Below are 14,338 nucleotides of genomic sequence, written 5' to 3'. Positions count from 1 at the left end.
TTTGAAATTCAAGATGGCATATCTTTTATACGGTCCAGCAATTGGAGATCGTTCACATGAAACTGAAAAGATTAACAAAAAACCACAATCCTTTGGCAACCGATCCCATTTCTTTCATTGGTGGCAGTGTTGGCACTGATGAATGAGCTGTAAGGGCTGTTTCAGAGATTTGGACGTTCCTGTGTGTCATTCACCACATTGTAAGTTTCATGCTAAACTACAGGAAATCACACTAGTATGCACTTGACATGCCTCCAAGGGCATTGTAAATGCATTTGAGTATCTCCAGATTAATTTTACATAAATGTGGAGAAAAACGACTTTACTAGCTGTGTTTGTTAAAGAATAGACCAGCTGGTAACACAACATCAAAGCTAACGGGTATAATGCATTGTGGTTATAATGCATTGTTATACTTGTCATAAACATGTATGACCCCCTTTCAATGTCTTGTACTGACTAAAGAACTGCCATTTTAAAGAGTATTGCGAAATAATATAAGCCTTATGACATAAATGCTCATACTGTACATGCTTACAACATCTAACGCATTATACCTGTCCACTTTCTTCATTAGCGACAAACCAGTATGTGAATTAATATGAATAACGAAGACGCATCTTTCTGTAACTGGCATTAAAAGCCTTGTAACACGGCCAAAAAACATTTCTGCTCAGAGTAGTTGAAAGTGGGGTCTTTCCTGTGTCTTATATCCCCTATGGGTCCTCCTAATCTAGGCCATGGAGTTCCCCTATTGGCTTCATACCACACAGACAGGATGGCTCTTATTGGAACCATCGTTCAGCATCTGGGGGCTCAGATTCCTACTGTATGCTTGATTGGTTGAAGCAGACCACAAAAGGATGACAGATCTATGACTAATGCTTGCCTAAGCGAAACAGAAAGAAAGAGAACCCCATCAAACTCATAGGAAGTCATCTGAATCTGGTTTGGGGAAAATGGTTACATCGCTAGTTCCGAAAGCCATCTGTTTCACTCAAAACATTGAAAATAGATTCAAATTCACACTCGTTTTTTGGAACCAAATACATTGTGGTAATTCATACCATAATGAATAAAAAGATCAACTGCAAATTTAATCTTGAAGCACAAATTGACATTACTGCAGCTACGTTGGCCATGGCATAACAATTTAGTGAGCACCATGAGAACTGAGAAATTAATGTTTTGGAATGATTGAAACAACATCCATTGAAATAAATGTTAACTTGAAAGGCCTCCCTATTCCCCAAAGTACCCCCCCCCCCCCCATCTAATTTCCTCCTTTGCTCACATAATACACTCTAAAACTGTAACTGTACATAGCTGAACTTTTAGGAACTTGGCAATGTCCTCTTGCCGCCTGAATAATGCATGTATAAAATAGCAGAGGTTAGGGGTCATGTGTATGTGTCTGAGCCAGTACAGGCTTGCTGTATCCTCGGGCTGCGTTCCTCCTGCTCGACATGCAGATATGATTCTCTCTCTTCAGTGTCACCATAAGGACAAGTGCAGGATACTAGCAATAACTCGGGTTCACTTCTAAAGGCGTATCTCCTTGTGATGCTCCACAGTGACCGGCACAGAGAGTGATGAGGGGTGAAGGTGAAGTATTGTGGTTTACGCTGTTTCAGTGCCTTATTGTCTTTCCATATTCCCTTCCGGAGACATTCCTAATGAAAGGATCTGGACTGCATTGTGAAATTCTGTAAAAACTGATCTACACTGAGTATACAAAACATTGGGACCACCTTCTCTTTCCATGACATAGACTGAGAACGTGAATCCAGGTGAACGCTGTGATCCCTTATTGATGTCACCTGTTAAATCTACTTCAATCAGTGTGGAGGAGACAGGTTAAATGATTTTAAAGCATTGAGACATGGATTGTGTATGTGTGCCATTCAGAGGGTGAATGGGCAAAACAGAAGATTTAAGTGCCTTTGAACGGGGTATGGTAGTAGGTACCAGGCGCACCGATTTGAGTGTGTCAAGAACTGCAACGCTGCTGGGTTTTTCACGTTCAACAGTTTCCCGTGTGTATCAAAAATGGTCCACCACACAAAGGACATCTAGCCAACTTGACAAAACTGTGGTAAGCATCCCTGTGGAATGCTTTTGACACCTTGTAGTCCATGCCCCGACGAATGGAGGCTGTTCTGAGGGCCAAATCAAACTTTATTTGTCACATGTGCCGAATACAACAAGTGTAGACTTTACCGTGAAATGCTTACTTACAAGCCCTTAACCCAACAGTGCAGTTCAAGAAGAGTTAAGAAAATATTTACCAAGTAGACTCAAATAAAAAGTAATAATAAAAAGTAACAAAATAAGAATAACAATAATGAGGCTATATACAGGGGGCACCGGTACCGAGTCAGTGTGCAGGGGTACAGGTTAGTTGAGGTAATCTGTACATGTAGGTAGGGATGAAGTGACTATGCATAGATAATAAACAGCGAGTAGCAACAGTGTACAAAAGGGAGGGGGAGTCAATGTAAATTGTCCGGTGGCGATTTGATTAATTGTTCAGCAGTCTAATGGTTTGGGGGTAGAAGCTGTTGAAGAGCCTTTTGGTCCTAGACTTGGCATTCCGGTACCGCTTGCCGTGCGGTAACAGAGAAAACAGTCTATAACTTGGGTGACTGGAGTCTGACAATTTTATGGGCCTTCCTCTGACACGGCCTAGTATATAGGTATATAGGTATATGCATTACCCTCTGTAATGCCTTACGGTCAGATGCCGAGCAGTTGCCATACCAGGCGGTGATGCAACCGGTCAGAATGCTCTTGATGGTGCAGCTGTAGAACCTTTTGAGGATCTGGGGACCTGTGCCAAATCTTTTCAGTCTCATGAGGGGGAAAAAGTTTTGTCGTGCCCTCTTCATGACTGTCTTGGTATGTTTGGACCAAAGGGGGGGGTGCAACTGAATATTAGGAAAGTGCTCCTAATGTTTTGTACACTCAGTGTATATCAGAAATCTGTAGAAACCTAGTTTTGTCCTTTATCATTTTATGCCTTAGAATGTGATGCAATATACTGTACAGTGTGGACTCAAATGATTGTTTGAACTGTCCAAAACCAACACTATCTCGCAAGGCACCAAGCCTACTCCTGTTCCCTCCCCATCTGACCCATCAGTTATCCACCTCAGTGCATTGTTGTATTCATATCCAAATCTTACAAGGGGCCTTTGGCAATCCTTGTAAGCCCTTGCAGTCACCGCCTAATGAGAGAGCTCAGCCACTATAAACGTATTGAGGAAAAGACATTGAAGTTTAAGGAAAGAGAAAAGAGTGAAGGAATGGCTTGTATTGAGAGCATCTGCTTGTTCTCCTGCTGCCCACATCAAAGGAGGGATATTTACTGTAAGGCACATATGGATAATAAAAGAAAGGACGCTTCGATTCATTTCTGCTTTCTGTCAGGTTCTGTCCACCACTTTTCCATAGTGTCTATGTGTGAGTTAGGCTAATCCTTTCAACTACCGTTTATCATCTTTTCAACCCCCACTCTGTTTTGTTTATGGCAGAAGGTTTTAGTTAACAGGGAAGAATACTGGCAGCATACAGGTTTACAGTTATTCAACTCAGCCTCGCTCTGCGATGGCCGCAAAGTTTAAGTAATAGTCTCTTTTTTTGGACTTCCTGCAGCTTTCACTATGCCAAGTGACATCATCCTACACAAGGATGATAGGGATTTAGGGGAGAGTGGGGTAAATTCAGCCAAAAGGTTAAGTTGAGTCACCCTTGTTTCTAGAAAACCATTTGACCAAATATTTAGGAAGACGTCATCATTTCAAGGAGTCTGTGAAGGAAAAACTACATGGAAAAAGTAAGCAAGTTAGGTTAAAAAAAAAGTCATCAAATTAGTGTTTACATTTACATTTTAGTCATTTAGCAGACGCTCTTATCCAGAGCGACTTACAGTAGTGAATTCATACATTTCATTATTATTATATTTTTTTTTTCGGTACTAGAGTTTTAGAGGTTTCATGATGCATGTATCTAAACCAAAGTATATCATTTTAAGAGTGTTCTATACATCAGTTGGGGTCTCTATAAGCTTCAATATGAGGTCCTAAACCTAGCATGAAAATGCCTCCTTGTAGCTGTGTGGGCTAATATAGTCAAAATGTTTGCCTTGGGGTAAATTGAGCCAATGGTTGAGCCAATTGCAGTGTTTTCTTCCCAGTCCTAAAGCAAGGCATTATTACTGGGATATGAGGTAACAACATGGCCTATGTTTAAATTGTTAAAAAGACAAAAAAAAACAATTGTGTTGTTGTGTTTGGGAAATAAAGATAATTGTATCTCTCAAAGTTGATTATGAGCAGAAATATCCAATCAAAACATAGAGCCGTTGACACGTAACAAATTGGTGGCGTTGGGGGCCAGAGATGACATGGTTGTGGAATGTGGTCCGCAGGGGAGGAGCATGGAACAGCCGGGTTCCATTTCCAACACTGTGAGGAGGATAGATTGGTACCAGACCTGCTTTGGCACTTAGAGGATGAAGGCTTTGGGCCCCCAGCTCATAAACAAAAACATGAGCGCAGTCCGCATTAGTCCAGAACAATCCTTACATTGTCTGTACTTCAATATCATGCAGCTGATGCAATCTACATGTATTATGTTGCAATGATTAATAACATTACTGATACTGATCCAGCACTATACGAGACTGAAATGTTAGCGTTTTGTGGCACGGAATTGATGTTTTCAACAAAACATGGCATGTTACTGTATGCAAGTGTATGCAAGTGAAACATTTCATTCACCAAACAAAATTTCATTTCATTTAAACCAAGAGGCTTTTTATTGGTACCAAAGAATTTATACTAAATGATTTACATAGTAAATATATATTTCGGTTAAAAAAACTATTCTAGGAAAGATAAATGGTCAGGTTGTTATGCAGGATACATGGTAAAAAAAAAACAGTGTTTACGAGACATAATTCTACAGACAATGCTCTGACACCAAAACTACCAGTGCAAGCTTTATGAAATAGTTATCTTGCAGTCAATGACATCACAATATATCAAAAAGAGTGAGGAAATGGTATCAGTGGCCTGCACTGATACATTGAAGCATCAATGACTAGCAATTGAGGCTAGCTGCATGACAAATGGTTCCACGCTACAACATGAATAAGGTTTACAGCACCATCTTGGAAGGAGCAGTTTGTAAAAGAACTGAAGGACGTTTTACCTGATGAGGTATCACCGTGACAACTTTGGATATGCAATGCTTGGCTTTCACCACTGTAAAATCATCACATCAATAAAGGGACGTTATACCACCAAATCAAACTTTGTCAGATCTTTTCAGACCAAAAAAAACTAGTCTAATGTCAAGATGAATCTACACTCCTCCAGCTATATGCATCAACACCATTCATTTTGGATAGTGGCATATGGCTGGATCTACAAAACAGATGGCCTACTTTTGAGGTATAAAAATGTCTATCAAACATTGATTTTGGAGTGAAATATCCCTTTAACTGTTAAAGATAAAGCCCTCTATTTGAGGTACATCTTTATCTTCATTGTTGAGTCAGTTTTAGCAGCTGTGTGTGAAATAGAAAGCTCAGTGAGGCCGGAGAGAAAATGTGTGTCCCTCTCAAATAGGTTTACACTGCCACCTGATGGGTTTTGTCTAAACAATGGCAGAAAAGAAAGCAGGACTGCACAGATAAATACTTGAGACTCATCTGTGGGTAAAATATTTTTGACAACACATAAACAGCAATAAATAAGAATCAAGGCTAAACATCAAGCAAAAAAAACAATTCAGAGGGTATAGTTTGTTAAATGTACTTTTTCCTGAGAAGAGTATCATTGGCTGTCGATGGAAAGGGCGATGAGCACCAATAAGAAACATGGAACTATCACCTCACTTTTGTAGTGCACCGGTTGTAGTTTTTAAAAGGGACATATCTAAAATGTTCTACTTCATATTCATCATCTCCAGCACCATCCTGACATCAACATACTGTATGTGAAAATTGTGGTTTTCTATGTTTTGTATTAAAAAAGATAGAGGAAAATAAGTGTTTCCAATGACATCATCAACCAATTAGTAGACAATTAATAGGCAATGCCTACTCATAATTGGTTAAAAATCACATGATGCACACCGATGATGTCATGTGACACACTTAAGCTTCCTCTATCTTTTTTAAAAAAGATAGAGGAAAATAAGTGTTTCCAATGACATCATCAACCAATTAGTAGACAATTAATAGGCAATGCCTACTCATAATTGGTTAAAAATCACATGATGCACACCGATGATGTCATGTGACACACTTAAGCTTCCTCTATCTTTTTTACTACAAAACATAGAAACGCGCCATTTTCACATATGTTGATGTTGGGGTTAGTGCTAGAGATGATGAATATGAGGTAGAATTGTTTTCACATTTCCCTTCATAGAGAAAAGTACTCATAGAGTATTGAAATATTACTGGAACTAGACTGTTCCTACGGATTTGAAATGATGAGCCAATGTAAAATGTTACTTTTAAATGCCACTGTTAAATAGTATGTACCAGAGGCTAAAGACAGTTACAAAAGGTATTGTTCTGAAAAAATAAAAACATATCGCATACCACAACTTATTATTTGATGCAGAGGTAAGCATTCGTCTTGAGAAAAAGCTGCCTATTGATTAAAATTGGGTTATGATTATAGTGAACAAAAGTATTGAAGTTACTTATCTTGAACGAAAATGTCCATTTACAAATACCAGTTGCGTACATTGTTTTTCTGTTAGCTGGCCGGTCGCTCTTTAACGAATCTCTCAAACAGTGTGCATCGATTTCAAACCAGCTATTATCATATTGTGGATGATGATGAAACTAAATGTACTCAATTCACCCTTTGAATTATGACCTCTATTTCTATTGGTCTTCAGACTGCCCCGGACCTCAGACTGGGGTCATAATGACGGTTTCAACCAATAGCATCAAGTCCTGACCTCCAGTAGACCAAAATCAACAGTCATCCTGTTTATGTTACACAATGATGTAATTGTATCAGTCTAATGTCCCAGTGGAACAACATTAGTCTTAAGAGCAAAAAAATAAAGATGGCCCTGATATTCCATTCACCTCTTGGGGCGATATGGACTCTTCCTGGCTTTATCGATAAAAGGAAGCAGGGCAGCCAAAGAAGTCCATGCCGATATAGCGGGGGTATCCTTCCAGAACCTTCACCTCCACGGGGTCAAACTTCCAATACTGTCTCCCACTCAGGAAATGAGCAAAGCCTATTAGGAAGTTAGGAGGTCAACAATTAGCTCAACGCAATTAAATGGAATTACCATGAGGTTACATGCACACACACACACAAACTGTCAGAAACACACAATACTCAGAGATATCCACATGCTTGCTATCAATAAAACTGGGAACACAACACAACATAATGGATCCTGTCCAAATACATTTTGCCTTTGACTCTTTTTGTATATCTCTGACTCTCACCATATCGGTCCTGGAAGGCTGCGTCAATGTCCTTGGGGATGCCCCTCCAGTCCTGCATGCTACGCGGGTGTGCTGTGTCCACCCGGTTCTCCAGAGGGCTGAAGCGCCAGTAGGTGCCTGACTTGAAGAAGTAGGTCTTCTGGGCCTTGTCCTCGCCCCACATGAGAGCTGCTTGGATGTCCGACACTTGAAGGCCCAGCCGACGCACTGAGTCCGGCCCCGTGATCCTCCTCTCCGCGTCAAACACCCAGTAACTGTCGCCTGTTGATGATGTCACATGTCTTTTTAGACACAGATCTGGGATTAGCCTAGTCAGTCCTAATGTTAACTATTAGGGGGATTAAATAATATAAGAAAGGGAAAGGGGGAAAGGAGGATACCTAGTCAGTTGTACAACTGAATGCCTTCAACTGAAATGTGGCTTCCGCATTTAACCCAACCCCTCTGGACCAGAGCCTGTATCAGCTGTCAGGGACGACATCTGTGCTAGGTAGACGGTGGGTCATATAAACCAGATGCTCAGGCTGAAACATGTACCTGGTGAATGGACCTAGTACTGCTGTTTCCTCTCTCTCCCTACTGCTGCTGTTTTCTCTCTCTCCCTACTGCTGGTGTCCCCTCTCTCTCCCTACTGCTGCTGTTTCCTCTCTCTCCCTACTGCTGCTGTTCCCTCTCTCTCCCTACTGCTGCTGTTCCCTCTCTCTCCCTACTGCTGCTGTTCCCTCTCTCTCCCTACTGCTGCTGTTCCCTCTCTCTCCCTACTGCTGCTGTTTCCTCTCTCTCCCTACTGCTGCTGTTCCCTCTCTCTCCCTACTGCTGGTGTCCCCTCTCTCTCCCTACTGCTGATGTTTCCTCTCTCTCCCTACTTCTAGGAGTGCCTCTCCCTACTGCTGCTGTTTCCTCTCTCTCCCTACTACTGCTGTTCCCTCTCTCTCCCTACTGCTGTTTCCTCTCTCTCCCTACTACTGCTGTTCCCTCTCTCTCCCTACTGCTGCTGTTTCCTCTCTCTCCCTACTACTGCTGTTCCCTCTCTCTCCCTACTGCTGTTTCCTCTCTCTCCCTACTACTGCTGTTCCCTCTCTCTCCCTACTGCTGCTGTTCCCTCTCTCTCCCTACTACTGCTGTTTCCTCTCTCTCCCTACTGCTGCTGTTTCCTCTCTCTCCCTACTACTGCTGTTCCCTCTCTCTCCCTACTGCTGCTGTTCCCTCTCTCTCCCTACTGCTGCTGTTCCCTCTCTCTCCCTACTACTGCTGTTCCCTCTCTCTCCCTACTACTGCTGTTCCCTCTCTCTCCCTACTGCTGCTGTTTCCTCTCTCTCCCTACTACTGCTGTTCCCTCTCTCTCCCTACTGCTGTTCCCTCTCTCTCCCTACTACTGCTGTTCCCTCTCTCCCTACTGCTGTTTCCTCTCTCTCCCTACTACTGCTGTTCCCTCTCTCTCCCTACTGCTGTTTCCTCTCTCTCCCTACTACTGCTGTTCCCTCTCTCTCCCTACTGCTGTTTCCTCTCTCTCCCTACTACTGCTGTTCCCTCTCTCTCCCTACTGCTGTTCCCTCTCTCTCCCTACTGCTGCTGTTTCCTCTCTCTCCCTACTACTGCTGTTCCCTCTCTCTCCCTACTGCTGTTCCCTCTCTCTCCCTACTACTGCTGTTCCCTCTCTCCCTACTGCTGTTTCCTCTCTCTCCCTACTACTGCTGTTTCCTCTCTCTCCCTACTGCTGCTGTTTCCTCTCTCTCCCTACTACTGCTGTTTCCTCTCTCTCCCTACTGCTGTTTCCTCTCTCTCCCTACTACTGCTGTTTCCTCTCTCTCCCTACTGCTGTTTCCTCTCTCTCCCTACTACTGCTGTTTCCTCTCTCTCCCTACTGCTGTTTCCTCTCTCTCCCTACTACTGCTGTTTCCTCTCTCTCCCTACTGCTGCTGTTTCCTCTCTCTCCCTACTACTGCTGTTCCCTCTCTCTCCCTACTGCTGCTGTTCCCTCTCTCTCCCTACTGCTGATGTTTCCTCTCTCTCCCTACTTCTAGGAGTGCCTCTCCCTACTGCTGCTGTTCCCTCTCTCTCCCTACTGCTGCTGTTCCCTCTCTCTCCCTACTACTGCTGTTTCCTCTCTCTCCCTACTACTGCTGTTTCCTCTCTCTCCCTACTGCTGCTGTTTCCTCTCTCTCCCTACTGCTGCTGTTTCCTCTCTCTCCCTACTGCTGCTGTTCCCTCTCTCTCCCTACTGCTGTTTCCTCTCTCTCCCTACTGCTGCTGTTTCCTCTCTCTCCCTACTGCTGCTGCTGTGCTTATAGGAGCTTCTGCTAACTGCTAGGCCTAATTGGCCCACCCAAACACTGGCTGAGCCCTGGTGGGAGGTGGAGAGTTTAGACACCAATAAAAAAACACACATCCACAGACACAAAAAGAGACACATACACGCACTCACACACACACGCCTTTGCACACATGCACACGCAGACAATTGTATATCTACACACACACACACTATACACCCTTGCAAGACTAGACCATGTTTCTGCCATCTGTCATCACTATGATCAACGCTGTTTAAATAAACTAAACCAGAGCAGAGTCGTTAAGCCGTGGATTGTTTGTGTGAAGCAACTAATATCACTTTACATTTACCCCTCTGGTGATCTGCTGTCAAATTCTTTCTTTTTAGAAGTTTGACCAAACCTGACTTCCCAGGAGGTTGGTGGCACCTTCATTGGGTAGAATGGGCTCGTGGTAATGACTGTAGCGGAATCAGTGGAATGGTATCAAATATATCAAACACATGGTTTCCAGGTGTATGATGCCATTCCATTTGCTCTGTTCTGGCCATTATCATGAGCCGTCCTCCCCTCAGAAGTCTCCTGTGTCTGACTTTCAGAAAAATGGCTGTCTCAAAGCGAAACACTTATGGTCCCACTCGGAACTGCTACCAACATGCCAGAGTCTGGTACTGCGCTCTAAGGTCCCGACTCTGGACCACACATACGCGCTGGCGACAGGGGTTTGACTCTCACTTTGGGCCTCTCCTGTCTGTTTTGAACTGTCCTGTCATAAAAATAGCTAATTTAAAAACAATTAGACACATTGCCCTATGATGAGCTACTTCTGTACTCCTTACCACGCCTGCCAAATATCAGAGCTCAAAATCAACTGCTACCAGCAGAGCAGTGGAGCCCATAGAAATACACATTACAATGGGTAAAACCCCAGACTATGGCAGGTATTCTATTTCTATGGTGGAACCCACCTTGGAAGAACCAGCTGTTTCCAGTCTTGTCTTCGTAGGCCGCATCGATGTTGTCGGGGATCCCCCTCCAGTGGCGTGTTGCTAGCGCCGGGTACCCTGCCTGCAGTTGGCCATCACGGATACGCCACACGTAGCGGGACTTGAAGAAGAACATCTCCCCTCTGATCATGGACACGGCATCAAAGTTAGTCCTGCAGGGGTCCGGCTGTGGCCAAGTCATGGAGAAAGATACAGAGTGAGCACAGGTTATGTCATGCAAAATCTAAATGGCGGAATCTCAACTCAGCCTGGAAACTTTCTTCAATCTCAACAAATTGAGTCACTGAAACGAGCATTGCGTATTAACCTACTAATATTCCAGTTGTTACCTATTTGCTCCCAACAATGGATGTGTTCACTGATAAGTTGAACTTCTATTCATTTCTTGTCATATTCAGTCCTCACCACAGTGGTTTCTATCTCATTGGTCTCTGTGATGACAGGCGGGGCTTTTCGCAGCGGGCCATACAGGTATTGGATGCCCTGCTTGTCATCGTCGCTCAGCTCCAGGGGATAGGAGAAGCTGTAGAAGGGGGACATGATGGCTCCGTCGACCAGGGAGTGCTGGAGGCCGAGGACGTGGCCAAACTCATGGGCCGCCACCTGCAGGAGATCCGTGCCTGCAGGACCACCATGGGACAAGGGTCAGTGACATTGAGACAGAGGGCATCAACCATACTTGCCTGAGCAAGATTTAGGCAAGTATCTTTAGCAATGTTTGTTCAGTATCTTCACTTATAAACTACTACCTGGAGACCGGTGCTGTTTAAGATGAGAGAGGACGATCATGTTTTTCATGAGATGGCCTATTACAGCATATTGGATGACTCTCATTCTTATTCCATTCACCCAGCTCAATGTAACATCGATAGGTTTAGGCTACTACATGATACTCACATTTTCCCTATATCCATCATGAGGTAGCTACAACCTAGCCTATGAATGGAAGTTTACAGTGTAGGTGCACAGGTCGAGAGAATTTTGAGTAATCAAAGTGACAGACATTGACACATTCAAAATCGCCTTGCCTGCATTTAGCTGATCTAGGGTGTAATCATTAGTCCAAGAGTTGCTAATGTGAGTTTCTATTGGAAAAATTCAGGTACGTTTATCCCCGTTTCGTTCCATTTGCTTCCGTTTAAGAAATGTTTATCCTCGATAGAATCGGTGGAATGAATACACCCCTGATCACACACAAACACATTCACTTTCATAGCAGCCACATAAAAACAACATGATCTCTTTGCTCGTTGTATATATAATTATTTCTCACTACTATCTACGTGCTCTCCTCCTCTCACCTTTTCCCTTCCCTTGTAGACCAGGCGAAAAAACCTTTCCAAGCCAAACCTTCATATCATGACCGCTAAACGCGACACACAGCCTACATCGTTGCCACGTCATAGTCACCATAGCTACTAGAACTAATGCATTAGCCACTACAATCATAAATTAATAAAACCAAAAGCTTACCTTTACTTGGAAGAGTTCCAGTGTTGGATAGCCATAGCCAGCTAGTAAACATAGCATCCCTCTCTGTTTGAGCCGAGTGTTTGAATAGGCTAAACTAGCTAGCTGCATTTGCTAGCTAAGTGAAAGTAAAAAAATAATACAACCAAATATAGCTAGCTCTCTCTCGCTCTCTTGCTTCTCTTTAATTTTGGAAGAAATTTGTTAAAAACTGTTAAACTATTGTCTTTCTCTCTCTCTGAGTCAACTACTCGCCACATTTTATTCACTGCAGTGCTAGCTAGCAGTAGCTTATGCTTTCAGTACTAGATTTATTCTCTTATCTTTTGATTGGGTGGACAACATGTCAGTTCATGCTGCAAGAGCTCTGATAGGTTGGAGGACATCCTCTGGAAGTTGTGATAATTACTGTGTAAGTCTATGGAAGGGGGTGAGAACCATAAGCCTCCTAGGTTTGTATTGAAATTGATGTACCTAGAGGAGGACAGAAGCTGTCCTCCGGCAACACCATGGTGATACCCTACAAACTGCTGCTGAGGCTACTGTACACCTTTATTGCAAAACATTGCGTTTTAATCAATTATTTGGTGACGTGAACATATTTAGTATAGATGTATCTTTTTTAATGTTTCACTATTTTTATTTTTATTAAATTCACTCTGGAGGACGGTCCTCCCCTTCCTCCTGCGAGGAGCCTCCACTGCTATAGACCGGTAAATTAAATAGGTTATTTCTGCTATTCACTCACCCATGCTGTTTCCCACTGTCCAACTCTCATCATAGTCAAAGTGGATGTCGCCTGCCCGGTGAGTTCTGGGGAAAAAAGCATGGGCCAGAATGCCTCCAGGACCATCGAAAGGCAGGTTGTCACCATGCCAGTACCTACACAACAAACACAGAGGCACAAGGCAGGGTGGTCAGCCATTTTATTTTAGACCAAGTTCTTTAGGGCATTAGATTCAGCTGCGGGCAAATTTTATTCTTAAGCGGATGGTCGGAGGGCCCGGAACTTAATTACAAATAATTTGTAGACTGCAATTTGACTGCAAGAATCCCAAACAGATCATTTCAAACCTTGCTTAGATTTGTATACGATCACGTCTCTCTATTATGCGTGGGAATACTTGGGAATAGAAAACTTGGAGCTGATTTCCTGGTGTTTTTACTGTCTTTTATGTCAAACTATGAAAATTCTATACTGAACAAAAATATAAACTCAACATGTAAAGTGTTGGTCCCATGTTTCATGAGCTAAAATAAAAGATCCCAGAAATGTTCCATATGCACAAAAATCTTATTTCTCTCACATTTTGTGCTAGTGAGCATTTCTCCTTTGCCAAGATAACCCATCCACCTGAAAGGTGTGGCATATCAATAAGCTGATTAAACGGCATGATCATTACACAGGTACACCTTGTGCTAGGGACAATAAAAGGCCACACTAAAATGTTCAGTTTTGTCACACAAAATGTGCAGTTTTGTCACACAGATGTCTCAAGTGTTGAGGGAGCGTGCAATTGGCATGCTGACTGCAGGAATGTCCACCAGAGTTGTTGCCAGATAATTCAATGTTCATTTCTCTACCATAAGCCGCCTCCAACATCGTTTTAGAGAATTTGGCAGTATGTCCAACCGGTCTCACAACCACGGACCATGTGTAACCACGCCAGCCCAGGACCTCCACATCCAGCTTCTTCAACTGATGAAACTGAGGAGTATTTATGTCTGTAATAAAGCCCTTTTATCGGGAAAACCTCACAGTCTGATTGGCTGGACCTGGCTCCCCAATGGGTGGGCCTGGCTCCCAACTGTTTGGGCTTCCTGCCCAGTCATATGAAATTCATAGATTCATGCCTAATGAATTTATTTCAATTGACTGATTTCCTTATTTGAAATGTAAGTCAGTAAAATTGTTGAAATTGTTGCATGTTGCGTTTATATTTTTGTTCAGTATAAAAAAAATATATATAAATATACATTTTCTTTGCTCAGAAAACTTGGGGGGCCAAGTAAAACCAACCGCGGGCCGCCAGTTTGGGAACCCTGCTTTATGGGCTTCTTACAAATCTGATTCCCATATGTTTGTTATTATGTTT

General features: G+C 42.9%; 1 protein-coding gene across 1 annotated transcript in view; it reads right to left on the bottom strand.

Moving 5' to 3' along the window:
- Nucleotides 1–4,790: 4,790 nt before the first annotated feature.
- Nucleotides 4,791–14,338, bottom strand: part of mmp11b (matrix metallopeptidase 11b) — a 35,407-nt gene continuing 25,859 nt past the window's right edge. The window contains exons 4-8 of the mRNA XM_014142878.3: nt 12,991–13,124; nt 11,178–11,392; nt 10,734–10,938; nt 7,493–7,753; nt 4,791–7,275 (exon numbers count right to left, since the gene is read on the bottom strand). Of these exons, the coding sequence (XP_013998353.1) occupies nt 7,148–7,275; nt 7,493–7,753; nt 10,734–10,938; nt 11,178–11,392; nt 12,991–13,124 (943 nt within the window). The 3' untranslated portion in view covers nt 4,791–7,147. The remainder of the gene's footprint in view (nt 7,276–7,492; nt 7,754–10,733; nt 10,939–11,177; nt 11,393–12,990; nt 13,125–14,338) is intronic.

The sequence above is a fragment of the Salmo salar genome, chromosome 01, assembly GCF_965601325.2.
Source record: "Salmo salar chromosome 01, fSalSal1, whole genome shotgun sequence".
NCBI classification, from domain to species: domain Eukaryota; kingdom Metazoa; phylum Chordata; class Actinopteri; order Salmoniformes; family Salmonidae; genus Salmo; species Salmo salar.
The sequence above is the reverse complement of the archived record's forward strand: the minus strand, read 5'-3'. Positions and strand labels throughout refer to the sequence as shown.